We start from the raw sequence: 16,851 nt of genomic DNA on the forward strand, positions 1-16,851 counted from the left end.
CTGACGGTGAGGAGGCAGAGAACGGGGCTGAAGAGAGTGTAAAAATGTGCTCCTGTGTTTCAGTATCGGACGACGGAGAGCCGCCGCCCAGCAGCACTTTGCGAGCGTCAGAGAAGTCGACCATGGAGCAGCTGGTGGAGCAGTCCTGTTTCCGTGACTACCAGCGCCTGGGCCTCGGCACCATCACCGCCAGCTCGTCTCGCTCCAAGTCGGGCGAGCAGTTCAGGATCACGGCCGTGAACAGACTCTACTCCCTCTGCCGCAGGTACGCCACCCCGCAGCACCGACCTGCTGCCAGTTAAACAGCTTTAGCTGCAGACGTGTGGCTGCGTTAGAATCAGTCCAGAAACCTGCTGATCTGTGCTGATTCCACTAATCACTGCACAGCGGTACTGAGAGTATTAGTTTCCAGGATTTGTAGCCCTGCCGGAAGCTTTGTAAGCCTCAGTCTCTCAGGAGGCCGGTGGGGAGTCCTCCTCTACCTCTACAGATGTTTGACTTATCTATTGAGACAAGGAGATTTAGATCCTGCCTGTTACACAGAAACACACTGCTGTGACTAACACAGTCTTAATCCCACTCAGTGTGGGAGAGCATTTATTCAGCTGCATGAACAACCTTTGCTTCGGCTCATTAAGAGTGGACGTTCTTTTTGTTCCTGTCTCTGTGTGTCAGTTACCCCGGGCTGCTGGTGGTTCCTCAGGCTGTACAGGACAGCAGTTTACACAAAGTGGCTCGCTGCTACAGGCACAACCGCCTGCCTGTCGTGTGTTGGAAACATCCCCGCACCAAAGCCGTCCTGCTCCGCTCGGGAGGCTTCCACGGCAAGAGCGTGGTGGGACTGTTCAAGTCCCAGAACCCCTCCTCAACAGGTGTGAATCCACAGCAGTGTGGAGGTGTTATTTTTATTTTAGGCAGTTTCTCTATAAAACACAGATCTGTGGTCTGTAGCGTGAGTTGTTTTGAAGTCGTGCTCACAGTGTTTTGTCTTCTGTTTTTAGCCCCTGCCTCGTCCTCAGATTCGTCCAGTAGTCTTGAACAGGAGAAGTACCTTCAGGCCATCCTCGACTCCATCCCCATCTACTTCAAAATGAACGGGAACAACACCCTGTCCAACCGCTCCCTCATCGGCCTCTCACCAGGTGACGTCTCACACTGAGACTTTAATGATATTCAGATTCTGTTTTTAGGAGTAAATACCACAAAACTGGGACAAGCACAGATGTCAGTAAAACATTAATCAAGATTCCCCTCCATGACGCCAAACCACTGAGCCTGAAAGTGGAACACGTAAATGTCCTGCGGCGATGAATGTTATCAATTAAACCTGTGTTTGACAAGTCCAAGTGTTGGGCATGAGAAAGGTCTGTGAAAACCAAACAGAGGAGAAGCCTTTGTTGCCCTGAGGTGAGTCTCTCAGGCTTATCATGAAGTCAGACACGTGACTGTTCATTTTCACATCAGTATGATATGAACGCAGCATTAACTTTATATGATAATCAGTCTGCAGGGAGTCACTAAGCAGCGCCTGTGAGGTTTAACTCTCAGCGTTAGTTCAGCTACGTCACCTGACTCCCGTGCTCCTACCTGACCTGAATTTGCTGTGCGGTGGCCTTGGCTCTGCCGTGGGAAAAAAAACTTGTTTGTGAGGGGACAAGAGGCCACGCAGAGTTCACTTCTTCTGATAAAGAGAAAAACTGCAGACTTGCATTCTTGACATTTATTTTTGTTCGGTGCAGCTCTGTATTTACTGCCAGCCTTTCTCTGCCCTTTGTGTTTGCTCTGGTCAGCGGTTATTTTTCACCTACTTATCTTAATGTGAGAGAGACTGTGTGGGAGAAATACTACATCTGATATTTGGTAACACTTGGAAGGAAAAGGAAAAGGTTATGTAAGAATCACAGGACAACCTGGGGTCACTGTCCGGCCCATCCATCTCCTCTGACACCCCTATGAATGTTTTGTCTTCAGGCAGTGAAAGAAGGACATCCAGGATACCAAAGATGGCTCCTGTCCATTTAGACATCCCATTCTCAAACAGCTTTACCAGAGGAGGTGAGTGTTTTCCTCTGTTTCCTGCTCAGCACGTCATGTGTCCTCCGGTTGCCAGGTACAATCTGCAAGACCGTGGTTATCACATCTCTTTCTCTACAGTAAATTAAAGCTGCAGACTTCACACTGTAGTTTTTTGTGGTTACAGTACGACAAATATAAAGTTTGACTGTGAGTAAACATGAACCTGAAGTGCCCCCTGCAAAAACATGAAGTAATCTCTCATACAAAAACTTAATGTACCGTCAAACTGACACATCATCGTGACTGTGTGAACTGGAATGTGAACTCTTCAGAGGAAACCAGCTGCACTAAGCTTTTTTTTTCCTTTGCCTCATGTTGTGTTTAGTGTCTGAGGTGTTAGTCACTGTTTCAGATGAAGGTCAAAGGTGAAATCATTTCTTAGAGTGACACAGCATTTTCAGAGCTCTAAGAAAGAAAGGAGAGCAGGAACACGAGAGTTTAACACACTGATATTTAATTTAAAAGAGAAGAAAAAATGAATAAACCTGTCTTCTTCCATCAGTTTTAGATGCAGAGAGTTTTCTGAACTGTGGTAACCAGTGAAACAGTCTGTTAGTATGACTCCACCTGAGGAGAGAACAGAGCAGTGCCTCCAACCTGCTTCACCTGTTTGTACCTGACAAACTGACACTCAGTAAATCTGGCCCTTCATCTTCACACCATGGATCATAATCACAGACATATTCATGCATGCTGCGACAGTCATCCTCTCCATCACGATGTGGACCGGTCCAGTCTTTGACCCTCATCTGTGTAACTCTTCATCTGCATGACTCTGTCGTCTCAAGTGGCTGTAGGGGAGGTTGGTGTTGTCCCTATGATGTTGACGTGATTTTATTTTTTTCTCATGCCCCCTCTTTCTGCCCTCGTCCTCTCTCTCTACCCCCTGAACAAAACAACCACCCAGTGCTTGAGTACAGAGATAAACTATTCACTCACTCAAACCAAAAACCTGCCGCTAAGGAGAGAGTCCATCACCAAGGTACAGTCGAACTGTCTCCGTCTCTTCCTAACACGTCCACCGAGCCTCAGTCATTATTCCTCTCGCTAACCTACACGGCTGCTTTCTAACCCAGTCATGCCTACGCTGCACCGCGCTGCAAACCCCTTACAAAGACCTCGTGAGACACAGTACTAATCATGGCTGACTTTGTGGGTGCTTCTTCTGGGAGCTGTGGTTTTTCACAAACCAAACGCGGCTGCTCTAATGTGGCCTTTTCCATTGTTGACGTGTTGGCGCAGCAGGGCGAACTGTGGTCAGCTGAGAGCCAGGTCCAGACTGAGGAGGAAACAGAGCTGTTTGTCATGGCAGACAAGTCGTGAATCACACACAGCGCAGCCGCTCTGGTCGTGGTATTTGTCATAATAAAAAACGGCTCAAGTATTCATGTGAGTCAAACAGATTAATTTGAAATGAGAGTGTGATGACAGGTCTAAACAGAGGTCATGTTAATCAGGTGTAGCCTCAGGTGTAAACAGTTACAGTGTTGATCGTATCTGAGTCACCAACTGATCCGGTTTCAGCTCATCTCTGAGCTGTGTAACTGTCCTGTGTGCAGAAGCCCACATTAGTAGCAGTTGGACAACCATTCAACTAATTCCACTCACAGGCCTGAAAGTGATAACTGTGAAAAATCATGTCCTTCCTGATAGTGATTCATGCTTTTTGGAAGGTATTGCATGCTGGTTTTCAGAGAAATGGCTTCTAGACTTGTTGACTTGCTAAGAAATTCCAACAACTTCTGCTTCTAATATCTCAACACACCCAGATCACAGAGGAAACTGCTTTGTTGGTGGACTGGAGGAATGAAGGTGTTTACATAATCCCTGTTGTACTGCTGTGCATGTAAACGTAGTCCGCATGTCATGTGTTGTTCATCATTCCGTCTTAGTTTGTTTGACAGCATGTGTACATCAGTGGCATTTCAACAGGCCAGCTCCCGCATGTGTGTGTGTGTGTGTGTGTGTGTGACTGTTATTTGCATCTGTGTGTTTGCAGGCATGTGGGCCAGCCTGCGCTCCAGCAGCAGACTCAGTCAGCACCCGTCGGCAGCGGACGTGGGCGCCAGGCTAGCAGGGAAGGATCTGGCGCCCCCTGCAGGGAGCAGCAGTCTGCAGGCTCAGCTGCTCAAACATCAAGCTGCCCTCTACGTCTTTGGAGAAAAGTCACATCTGAAGGTGGGAGTGAAGGGAGAGCTGCTCTCTGGTGGCTGAGACATTTTGTCATGAACTGTTGTCGCATGAGTCTCAAAGATCAAAGATGTAAAGTCAACTCGTGCTCGCAGTCGCAGTGATGGTGTCGTACTGGACTGAGGGAAGGAGAACACCTTTAACTCAATACTAAACATTTAATGGCATTTACACACGTCAACAAACAGAACTTTGTCAAGGTCGAGTTTATGGCAGAGCTGTTGTTTTGAATTGCAGCAGATTGCACAGCTGCTCCTAATAAAGGTCAGTGGGATCTGGAGTCATTAAACATCACCACAACATGTGTGAAGGTTCAGGTACCAAACTCAGCCAAGACAACAGTGCTGTACAACAAAAAGCTCTTTGACTAGTAAATCAAAGACAGTGTCTATTTTTTTACAATGAATCCAAACTGAGAGAAATGATGAAAATGATCAAATATTTAGTTTGTGTTTAAACAGCGACTGTTCGTCGGTTAATAACATCACATCAACAGCCATAAAGCAGCTTCATTTAAAGTTCACATTGAAGGTTTTTTGTCACTGTTTTCTGTGTGTGTGTGTGTGTGTGTGTTCATGTTTTTACAGTGTTTTCATTGGTCACAGTCGTTACACATTAATTGTTCTTTACACAGTGTTTTATCGTCTCCAGAGGTTTGATCCGTCCTTCTTCAACAATACTCAAACAAACTCAGTGTTTTTCTCTCGTCCCAAACTCTTTCTGTCATTTTTTATCTTTAGTCTTTGGTGTTGGCGCTCCACAAAAAGATTTATCTTATAAAAAGTCATTTAAATGAGAAAGTTAATAAGGTGGAGATAAATGCAGCACATTTCCCTTCACGTCAGATTCTGTTGTCTTGACGTATGACACTTTAACAGTTCTCTGACAGAAACTCTTTTGTCTAACGTAGTTTTTGTTGCAGGGTTGTTGTTACATAACATCATACGTTTGTGTTGTTCAGTGTGATGTTATTAAACCATCTTCCTGCTCTCTGCTCGGACAGGGCCTCAGAGTGGACTCCTCTCTGAACTGTGAACTGGTGCCGGTGGAGTTCGCAGACACTCGGCAGGTGAAGGCTGCGTTTAAGAAGCTGCTGAGGGCCTGCGCTCCCAGCGCCACCCCGTCCGACTCGGAGGACTCCTTCCTGAAAGCCCTGGAGGACTCCGAGTGGATGCTGCAGGTGAAAACACACAAACAACACTGTTTGTTACAGCGACACAATGACTCAGTTTAGAAGTGTGTGAGAACGACCCGGCCGTCCACTCCTCTGCTCATCCTCTGTATCAGATTCACATAATGGATAAATCCACTCTGAAGCCAGTTTCCCAAGAGAAACAGATTCACAGTGATGGGATAACTGCAGAGCTCTTATCGTCCTGGTTATCTGATCGACCCGCTGCAGCCTTTGTCCTTACATCTACTATATCATACTCTGTCTGTGGGAAACCCTTCACAGGCCACAGACACTGCTCTGCAGGAGCTTTAGACCAAACATGGTACTGGATGCACAGAGAGGATTAACTGTGTGTGTGAGTGTGAGTGTGTGTGTGTTCACATGCACATATGTTGATCTCCCACAGATTCACAAGATCCTGCAGCTGGCACTGTTTCTGGTGGAGCTTCTGGACAGCGGCTCATCTGTTCTCCTCAGCCTGGAGGACGGCTGGGACATCACTACACAAGTGAGAAAAATTCATTCACCAATACTTTTATGAATAAACACAAGTTAAGACGAGCAGATGTGAAGAAAAGGATGAGAGGGCCGGAGGAAAAACAGAGAGAGGTTCAACATGGTGTAAAAAAACACAGGAGATTAACACGAAGAAGAAATATTCAAATATTCTAAAATACTTGAAGCAGAAAAGCTGGCAAGACAAAAGCCCCACTCACCACCTCACACCTGAAGGAAGGTGGTTATTAAGTGAATGTAACCACAACTTCCCTGGTGCAAGTCCAGATGTTCACTATAATTATAGCAGTTGATAAAAACACCACAGGGAACACAGGGTCAAAATACACACTTTAAATCATTACAAACAGATACTGGCACTCAGTTAATTCTTTAATTCTGTCCCGTCCTCTGCACTGATTCTCTAACATTTGAAGAACTGCCTTGAAACATGTTGATTAAAGTGTGATTATAAAATGTGACCAAAAAAAAGTTAAAGATGAATTTCTGCCAGTAAATAGTTGACTGTTCATTCAACACATTATGAGTAACATTCAACAGCTTCTTTTCTGTTAAAACTTGAGCAAAGAAGAAAAGAAACAAACAGATCAGATGCAGTTAAACAGCTGATTCTTGCTCTGTTTGGAGTCATGGTCACACGTCTTATTCTAGTGTCGTACACTGAGATTAAAGGCAGAAATAAGAAACTTCTAAGAGTTAAAATGTGATTTTTGGATGTTGACGACAACGTTTATTAGAGATTCTCCACAGACACCCACTTCTGAATGATCTGTGTGTGAATCACAGATCTGGCTCGCTCGACCACACCTGCTTCTCCTGCTCATCTCCTAATCAGTTCTGCCACTGCTGACGCGATTATGCAGAGAGAGATAATGAAAAGGTCTGAGGCCATATGTCACTGATTTGTGCTGATTTCAATCATGAACAGTTCATGGTTCTGATTTCAGGGAATGTAAACAAAAAGTCTGTTTCGATGCTGATGAACTTTGAATATCTGCGAGCTGCTGCACTCAGCATTTCACCTCGTGTTTTCTCTCTGAGCTCATATTTTCCGTGTCGACCTGTTAAAGCGCACATGTCGGTGTTGCGCGCGCGTGTCCTTCAGTCGTGTTTACGGGGCTGGTGAAGCCCAGGGCTGCTGTTTAAAAGTGCACTTTGTGGATCCCGTTATGCCAGGCACGTGTTCGGCCCGGAGCATCTCTCCTCTCCACGGGCCGCTGGCTCCATCACGCCATGTCCTGATCTACCCTGATCAGCTCCATATGCTCTGGCTCTCCTGCCTCTGTCCACGGACCGCAGACACCCAGCAGACAGGATGCAGAACTGTCTTTGCTCTGTTTCTCCTCCTCATCCTCTGCCTCTCACATGCCTTGCCTCTTTCTTAAATCCAGTCTTACAATAATCTGCGGGGCTTATTTCAGTGCCGGGGCACAGGGGCCTTTCTCCACCGCTCAGGGCTGGATGTTCTTGTAAACCCCACGGGGAAGCCATGAACTGTTTTTCCCGCTCATTCCACACGCGTCAGGGCTCATTAGTTGTGTTGGAGGAGACATGGGCGGGGAAGCAGGCCAACCATATTGCATGTGTAGACAAGTGGTTCTCAACTGGTGTTTTGTGGAGTGAGCTCAAGTGTGCCTGAAGACTCTGCTGCGATGTTATATAAATGTTATTGATAGCAGATGATCAGTTAAACGTTGTGTTGCACACTGGTGGTGGAGCAGCTGCCACTTTCCTCGTCCTTCAGTTTTAAAATGAGTGTGTACATTTAACATTATAAACATGATCATATTCAGCCGGTGACAGTGGGCCGATGATCGGTTCGATTATTCTCCAAACACACTCAGTTTTAATATAAACTAAAAGTGTGATTGTTTCAGTCAACACCATCAGACTCAAACAGTTAAATACTTTAACTGGTGAATCTGTCATTTTCTGCTAATTCAGGTCCAGATCAGGTTCATTTTATTGCTTTTATCAGTAGGAATGTTCTACTGAAGAAGGTGAGCTGTATCAGAAACATCACTGATTCATTCAACCAAAACGAGCGAAGGAATCTGTGGTAACTACCAAGGACCAAACATGCGGTGGAACAGTGATGTGATGCAGCAGATGAAGATGTTGTGTTTGATCTCTCTCCGTCTGCAGGTGGTGTCTCTGGTGCAGCTGCTGAGCGATCCTTTCTACCGCACTCTGGAGGGTTTTCAGGTGCTGCTGGAGAAGGAGTGGCTTTCCTTCGGCCACAAGTTCAGCCAGCGGAGCAACCTGAGCCCCAGCAGCCAGGGCAGCGGCTTCACCCCCGTCTTCCTGCAGTTCCTGGACTGTGTGCACCAGGTGAGTCTAAGCCCCACCTCCACAGGTGCTACGTGACTCCTCTCTGCTTCCCCTCAGCGACTGAACGTCAGTCATGCCGCTGTCATGAGCTCATCACATTCCTCAGCAGCAAACAGGCGAGAGGGTGAAGGAGGCGAGAAGCTCAGCTGTCATGATGTATACATCGGTTTAGTTCTGCACCTCTCAGTTTGGACGGTGTGTTGCAGCAGAGCGAGCGGGAAGCTGCTGCCCAGATGGTCCGTGAACCTGGTGATCAGCGCTGAGCCGCCTGCACTCGTGTGTTTCAGCATCACTTCACAATTCAGTGCGTGTTTAGAGCTGCATGTGGAAAATTACAGTTTTGGGGATTGAGAGTCTCTAGGAAGGCTCGGGTGTTTCTTCAGGATTTCGCTGGAAGGGGGAGTTAAGAATGAAGCTCGAACAGCTGAGGTCCAGAGAGCTGAAATACTAACTTTAGAGGATGTCGTCGTGTTTTTGTGCGTCTCCCGAGGTCACACAGACCCACTCCCATACACTTACATCAACGCATAGTTTCTGCATTTGTCTTTTGAAACTGTAGGCTTGGCAGCTGAGACAGTTTGGCCGAGGGTCCCGGGGTCTGGAGAGCTATAAACGGGGGGGAGAGGGGGTTCGGACAAGAGCTGAAAATAGAAGTGCCTCATCTCCAAAACAGCTGTTGTTTTTGCCAATAGACCCAGGTGGCCTCAAATATTCAACACTTCTCCTCTCTCTGGCCACTTCACACCACTGGATGGGAACAATGGAGCTGCAGTCCGGCTGGCTCGGTCTGGATTGTGTCTGGCGGTGATGATATCACCAACCTTTGCCCCCACGAGGACAGGAGAGGCTCTTTCCTGTTTCTAATTGGTCGTTTCTCCTCAGGAGGAAATGAAGTCGCAACACGAGGACACGATCCAGCTGTCACACACACACACACACTCTCTCTGTCTCCATCTGTCTTTATCCATTTTTTATGTCTTTGCAGATTTTGGAGCAGCATCCTCTGGAGTTTGAGTTTAATCAGTATTATCTGAAGTTCCTGGCCTATCATCACATCTCTAACCGCTTCAAGAACTTCCTGTTGGACTCGGACTACGAGCGCCTGGAACATGGTCAGTGTCCTCTGCAATTCAAAGCAGGGGGGATTTTTTCTTCTTCATTTTAATATCATCTCTTCTGATACTGTGGAAACCTCTGATTACTGTAGCAGCTAAACCTCATCCAACACAAACACATACAGTATCTAATATATAAAGAGTGGAAATTCAGTGAGAGCCAGGACCTTCTCTTACTCACAAACCCTCAGGTTGAATTACAGCTTTTCTCTGTTTTTCTCAGGCCTGTTGTTTGAGGATAAAGGTGATAAACAGGCCCGGAGAGGAATCTGTATCTGGGAGTGCATCAACAGGATGCACAGGAGGAGTCCCATCTTCTTCAACTATCTCTACAGCCCCTCAGAGAGCGAAGTGAGTGTTTCTGACGGCTACAGCTGAGCTCCCACGCTGAGCAGCAGCCGTGACGGGAGAATGTAGCACGATGCAGATTCCATGGAAAGATGTGAAGTGGTGTCAGTGATACAGAGGTGGTAATAATAGTGGCAGTAAGACTAGAAGTTGGACTAATGATTTTAGTTATGACAGCAGGCACTGAGCAGGATCGTAGGAGCAGCAGGAGGCTGGACATCACAGGTCAGACTCTACAGCTCCAGAGGCAGAAAGAGACAGAAGAGGAGAGAAGCTCAGTGCATCATGGGAAACCTCATGGCAGTGCTAGGCCTATAGCAGCAGAGCTAAGTCCGATAGCTGAAGGCTCTGCCTCCCATTCTGGGAGAACCAGGTTCTAATAAATTTGACTTCACAGATCATTAATAGAATCAATCAACAAATAAATTCTGATATATTATTAAACATTTATCTGTCCAGCTTCATATTTATAATAATATTGATATATATTAATGTGTAAACAAGTATAATTCAGTAATATTATTCTGTTATCGAGTACTTTCAGGTTGAGTATTTGAAGTATATCTTCAGTAATAGTAGTTGTACTTACGTCTCAGTGGAGGAAGCTGCGTCATCTGTTAAAAAGACACAGCTCAGTCACTTTCTACTGAAGCATTAACAGTGGAGCAGCTTTTCCAGGGTGTAACAGACCAGAGAGGAGAAATGTTTTGTCCTTTGTCAAACTGAATAATTTGTTATTATGAAGGTCTGAACTCTGTGATGAGTGAAAAAGATAAAACATTTCCGATGGTTTGCCTGAGCTGACCTGCAGCCTGAGCACCGGGGGCTTTTACCTCCTTTGACTCGAGACAGAGGAACGTGGATTTCTCAAGATTTCTGCAGTTTTTTATCGTTAAGTAAAGAATCCAAAGTGGAGCTGATGAAATCCCCTATCAAACTCAGGAGATAAAGTTCAGTCTCTGGAGTTTGTTCTCAGCGCAGTTCTGTTGTTTTGTGATAATTTAGGAGTCGCTCTGTTTTCAGTGTTACTGAGTTCAGAATGATGTTGATGTTGTGTTTCTGCTGCCTGTTTACGACACACACTCGTTCCAACCTTTGCGTCGCAGGTGATCCTGAAGCCTTCGATCAGCATCCCCAGCCTGAACAAATGGGACTTCTTCACGGACGAGACTCTGTCCACGGGGCCGTGCTACGACTGGAGGACGATGGCGGTGAGGTTGGAGAACTCGGAGGAGCCGGACACCATCTCCAACAGTAAGAGGAGGATCGTGTGGCCGTGTTACAGCAGCGTGAGCCGCGCCCAGCCCGACGCCATCACCAAACTCCTCTCTGTAAGAGTTTCCTACCACAACTCTGATTTGTTCCTGTGTCATGTGTCACATTTACCATCGTCCCTGATTGTTCCCGCTGCTGCAGGACATCGAGAAGCTGGAGGCCGAGCTGAACCAGGCCCCTGAGAAATGGCAGACGACTCTGGAGAGAGTCAGAATGAGCATTCAGGAAGACCTCAAGCAGGAAGGAAACGTGCGTTAGAGGAAAAAAAGATGACGTCTCGTTAACCAACACCAGGAATAGTCACATATTTAAAACTGATCTTCTTCTTCCCTCCTGCAGCTCTGTAAACAGTCAGTGTCCATCTCCGGCCTCATTCCCACGTCCAGCCTGCAGGCCTTCCAGCGGCGCTCCATGCTGCACCTGCCAGACAGCGCGCTGGGCGAGGATCGCAGCACCGCCACGGCCAACGGCATCAACCGCCGCGCCGCCACGCTTTACAACCAGTTCACCCCCAAGAGCGAGGAGAACAGGTGGGTCGTGAACTTCCTGAGTCCCGAAACAAATATGAAGTCCACAAACTGCTGCTGAGGGGCCAGTCCAGTTTTGGAAGATGAGTCAGTGCTGTGGTATGCTGTGTGTCATGTTGTGAGAATTGTCTGTGCTCTGTTAAACTCTGGGTGTGTAATTTTACAATTACTGAGAGGTTAAAGTACAGTCTCTTGGCTCAAATATCTGGATATTTTCCTCTGACTTGGACAAACAGTGATTAAAATGTACTTGATGTAAATTATTTTTTTACTTCCTTGTATGTGCTAATCACATTTCTCATTCCAAGGATGTTTTGACAGACAAAAGTTTTAACAGATGAAGTGGGTGAATCAGAAACGAGCTTGTCTCTGTCGCTGTGTCACATCACTGACGGAGCGTCTAAATGTCCAGATGTTTACTGTCCTAAACACGGCTAAATTACCCAGGCAGAAACATAAGTTGGACATAAGCGAAAACTTTGAAGAAGTTGAAATATGAGAGTCGACCCACTTCTGGCCTCTTTACACAGCGGGAACACAATGTACCAACGGAGCTGAGCTGAACATATGGACAGACTCAGCGTTTGTGTCTTTGTGTCCAGTTTGTCTCTCGATTCAGAATCATTTTATTAGGAACACTGACGACTGTGGTTTAACACCGTCACCTGTGACCCAGGAGGTTCAGAGACCCAGCACCCGGTCTGAAAGAACCTGGATCTCACCGTGTGTTATTTCTCAGGTCTTACGAGGGGATCCTGTACAAACGTGGAGCGCTGCTGAAAGGCTGGAAACCTCGCTGGTTTGTGTTGGACATCACAAAGCACCAGGTGAGCTACGCACTGCACTAACACACACACTGAGGCCTCACCTGAGCGACAGGCTGCAGGTTAACGTTCATGTGTTCACAGCTGAGGTACTACGACACCGGGGGAGGACACCAACTGCAGAGGCCACATCGACCTGGCAGAGGTGGAGTCTGTGCTGATCGCTGCTCCGACTATAGGAGCTCCCAAACACATCAGTGAGAAGGCTTTCTTTGACGTGAGTACACAGTTATTAGTATTATGTATACACACTACATCCACTGTGTGTGTTTACAGAACGCAGGATGCTGTCCAGTCTCTGTATATTAACACAGAAAACTGAAGCTGCAGCAAAGAAAACAACAAAAAAAACACAAAAAGATGACGTGTGTTCGTCCATGCTTTAAAACACGACTCCTTTTCAAGTCAATTTATATTGACATCACGAGAGAATAAGGTGTTCACTGAAAGTTAAGATGTAAAGATGAGTTTGGATGTAAAGGATCTTTTCTGTCCCTTTGGTCCACATCTAACTCGTTATCTGCTGCTTCTCTAGCTGAAGACCAGCAAGCGAGTCTACAACTTCTGTGCTTCAGACGCGCCCAGCGCTCAGCTGTGGATGGACAAGATCCAGAGCTGCATCTCTGACGCCTGAGCACTGAGGTGGCATCGTGAAGGTCGGAGGCAGCGTCGGGCGGCTGAGAGCAGAGACGTGACGACCGCTCGGCTTTCAGACGTCTTAACATTCGGGGACCACGGTGAACAAAGTGCCTGGTGGAGGAGGACGAGTTCTGTCCGTCCACCTCTCTGCCTGTTACTAAGCAGCTGCTTCAGTCGGACACGTCGGTCTCTGCTGTCAACTCCCTCCTCTGCGCCTCCGACAGGGATGAAGTGAAGATAAGCTGACGTTCGAGGGGACTGCACTACAGAGGAAATGTTATCCTACTTAAGCTGTAAATAGATCAGAGCAATATCACTGGCCATTCAAACTGTGGGTTCAATTTTAGACTTTGAGAATATAAAAAATAACCTATCAAAGAATTTCTATCAGATATTTTACTATGAGGAAAGGTTATTGCTGCTTAAAGGAACGTGTGAACCACCAAAAACTCAGAGATTTTAATGCACAACATTAAGAAGCAATTTGTTTGCACTTAGCTCTAAAGTATGCACTCTTTATCGAATATAGATTTTCTAACAGATGCAGACAGCGAGGCTAAAGGCATTACTTCACAGTGTACATACGACGTTTCCTCATGACAGACTAAATACAAAAGAATTTGCACAGTGAGTTCAAAAGAATTACCTGACATTTTTCTATTTAAATAAGTGGTGTTTTCTCTATTTTGTTGAATGTTTATTTACTTATGAATAACATGTTTGTCTCATGTAATGTAAATTATTATTTTTTATTAAAAGTGTAACTGTCAGTGTGGTGGCTACATGTTTTTCTGTAAATACTCGTGTTACATTTCATTTTATATACTGTATGTACTGAACATAAGTATACTTTTCTAACCATAATTCTAATGTGATCAACCAGTCTTGTTTTTTTTTTTTTAACTGGTGCAAAAACCTGAGTGGCCTGTTCCCTGTTTGTGATGAAACATTGTTCTGAAAATGAAATGGAGACTGTTTTTTTTGTAGTTGTTGTTCAGATTGTCCAGACAGGCTCTGTGTGTCTTTTAAGGGCTTTTAAAGAAGTAAATGAATAAGTCACGTAGGACATTGTGGTTTTCAGAGATCCTCGTCTGATCTGTTCTGTGAGTGTGCAACCTTTACAGTTTCATTAAAATAAGAAAAAAGACTAATGAAACTATTCAAAGATGTCAAAAGCTTTTTTCATTACTGTATCTTTGTACCATGTTTTGTGGTGAGACTAATTTTTTGGAAATAAATCAAAGCTACTTGAAACTACTCGCTGCCTGTGTTGTTGTTTCACAACATGCACATAAGTGTAAGTCAGTGAAAGAGTTTGAGTGTTGTGTTCTACCAACACATGAAAAGTTGAGACAGAGGTCACTGACGTCTGTCCATCTGTAGAGTGGGACTGATCCTAACACCTGGAGCAGTTAGCATGTTAGCACTTCCTGTTTCCTCATCCTAAAGAAAAGGTGTTTTTGGTTTTATCATACATCCATGAGGTCTATGATCAGCTTCTTTGGTGGTTGTGTTGCTTGTTTCTTCGTGGCCATTTTGTTTTTCAGTGTGGCAGTTAAGCATCTCATTGTGATCATTTTGCAGCTCGTTTTATTGCCTCTTTGTTGTTTTGTGTGTGTTTGTAGCTTTGTGGCAGTACTCTGTCCCTAGCTGTCCATTGATCCCCTGTTTTGTATATTATTGATTAGAAATTTGTTAGTGGTAACTTGAGACTTAATTGAGCTCAGTTTTGTGTTAAATCCAAGCTTGAAAACTGGATTTTAACTCTGTGCTCCTCAAAAAGTTTTAAGCCTTAACAGCAGGTCACAATAAATGAGCAGATAACTGATAGAAACTCATTTAAAAGTTGCTTTTGTCTCAAAGTGTGATTGTCAGGGTTCTAGTGTTTAGTTTCCAGTGTTGTATTCTTCTGCACTGTTCAAGTTTTGGAGGTGAACTCTTCATTATTAATGAGATTATTTGTTTTTCAGGTGTTGTACTTGTGTTTTCCAGGTTTACTGGTTCAGCTGCTGCAGCCTGGACAGAAACACCAGCTCTCACCTGACAAACCAAACAGGTATGTGTCCTAAAGATTTACCCAGTCTGAAAAATGTGTTGATGAGCTGAATTATTAATGTTAGTAACAGTATTATTGTTTAAATCCTTGGTATTTAATGAGTTAGTTAATTTTCTGCCTGTGGACTGAAGTACAATTAAAAATACCACAAGTTAAAACCCTCCTTTCAAAAATTTTATCATGGAGTTCACGGTAATATACATGATTCCTCCAGTGATTTGATTATGGAGTTCCTCCATATTTATTGTTATTGATTTCTATGTAATGATGTAATGCTTTTTCTTGTCATATGTGATGGTAAACAGCTTGTTTTCTGAAACACTCCTCTAATGTTTGTTAAATGTTGTGGTTCAGCTGTAATGTTGAATATTTCTCTGTGTATTCATGGTTAAACTGTTGATGAGGAATAGGTAGTAATGTATTGATCATTTTCCTTTGTATGTTTCTCTTTGATTTCCTCCAGGTGTCACCACTTCATCCACGACATCATCTACGATCGCCGAGACATGGTCCATGATCAGAGTCTTTGTGCGATGAAGAAGTTCTTTGAGACCAGGACAGAGACCTCCAGGTAATTCACAAACAGCTTGACGTCAACTGTCCAACACAGAGCACTGACTGTTTATGTATTTGATCGTCAGTCTGAATAGTTTGTAATTTGTCAAAAAAAAAAGAAAAAGGCTTAACTCATTAATGAGGTTTATTTACATAGTTATTGTAAGAAAACTTGAACGAAAAGGAGGAATTTAAGCATGAAATGACTGCTACTGCAAAGTATTGGAAAGATAATGGCCAGTTATGCTGAGTAATGAGTAGTTACTTTCGATTAATGTTGTGTTTGGAGAAACCTGGTTTTAATAAAAGGTTCTATGTTTCAGCTGAATTCACAGTCAAAAAATGTCATAGTATAGTAAGGGGTCAAAAATGGTCAAAAAATGTCATAGTATAGTAAGGGGTCAAAAATGGTCAAAAAATGTCATAGTGTAGTATGGGTCAAAAATCACCAAAAAATGTCATAGTATAGTATGGGGTCAAATATGGGTCAAAAAATGGTCAAAAATGTCATAGTGTAGTAAAACATAAAAAATGGTCAAAAAATGTCATAGTATATATGGCGTCAAAAATCACCAAAAAATGTCATAGTGTAGTATGGGTCAAAAATCACCAAAAAAATGTCATAGTGTAGTATGGGGTCAAAAATCACCAAAAAATGTCATAGTATAGTATGGGTCAAAAATCACCAAAAATGTCATAGTATAGTATGGGGTCAAAAAGTCAAAAAAATGTCATAGTATAGTATGGGTTCAAAAATCAGAAAAATGTTATAGTATAGTATGGGGTCAAAAATGGTCAAAAAATGTCATAGTATAGTAAGGGGTCAAAAATCACCAAAAAATGTCATAGTATAGTATGGGGTCAAAAATCACCAAAAAATGTCATAGTGTAGTATGGGTCAAAATCACCAAAAAATGTCATAGTATAGTAAGGGGTCAAAAATGTCAAAAAAATGTCATAGTATAGTAGGTAAAAACAAAAATGTCATAGTATAGTATGGGTCAAAAATCAATCAAAAAATGTCATAGTATAGTATGGGGTCAAAAATGGTCAAAAAATGTCATAGTATAGTATAAATAAAAATGGTCAAAAAATGTCATAGTATAGTAAGGCGGTCAAAAATCACAAAAAATGTCATAGTATAGTATGGGGTCAAAAATGGTCAAAAATGTCATAGTATAGTAATGGGGTCAAAAATCACCAAAAAATGTCATAGTATAGTATG

The 16,851-nt window shown here is 44.0% G+C and overlaps 1 protein-coding gene across 1 annotated transcript in view; it reads left to right on the forward strand.

Moving 5' to 3' along the window:
• The window catches only part of sbf2 (SET binding factor 2), a 78,782-nt gene extending 64,510 nt beyond the window's left edge, over window positions 1-14,272 (forward strand). The window contains 18 exon segments of the mRNA XM_018663081.2: window positions 64-265; window positions 676-872; window positions 1,002-1,142; window positions 1,972-2,055; window positions 2,984-3,058; window positions 4,076-4,254; window positions 5,270-5,446; window positions 5,847-5,948; window positions 8,102-8,287; window positions 9,273-9,399; window positions 9,626-9,753; window positions 10,857-11,081; window positions 11,167-11,274; window positions 11,365-11,555; window positions 12,292-12,379; window positions 12,461-12,478; window positions 12,480-12,593; window positions 12,912-14,272. Of these exon segments, the coding sequence (XP_018518597.1) occupies window positions 64-265; window positions 676-872; window positions 1,002-1,142; window positions 1,972-2,055; window positions 2,984-3,058; window positions 4,076-4,254; window positions 5,270-5,446; window positions 5,847-5,948; window positions 8,102-8,287; window positions 9,273-9,399; window positions 9,626-9,753; window positions 10,857-11,081; window positions 11,167-11,274; window positions 11,365-11,555; window positions 12,292-12,379; window positions 12,461-12,478; window positions 12,480-12,593; window positions 12,912-13,010 (2,441 nt within the window). The 3' untranslated portion in view covers window positions 13,011-14,272.
• The last annotated feature ends 2,579 nt before the right edge of the window (window positions 14,273-16,851 follow it).

This window comes from Lates calcarifer, linkage group LG2, assembly GCF_001640805.2.
Source record: "Lates calcarifer isolate ASB-BC8 linkage group LG2, TLL_Latcal_v3, whole genome shotgun sequence".
NCBI classification, from domain to species: Eukaryota; Metazoa; Chordata; class Actinopteri; family Centropomidae; genus Lates; species Lates calcarifer.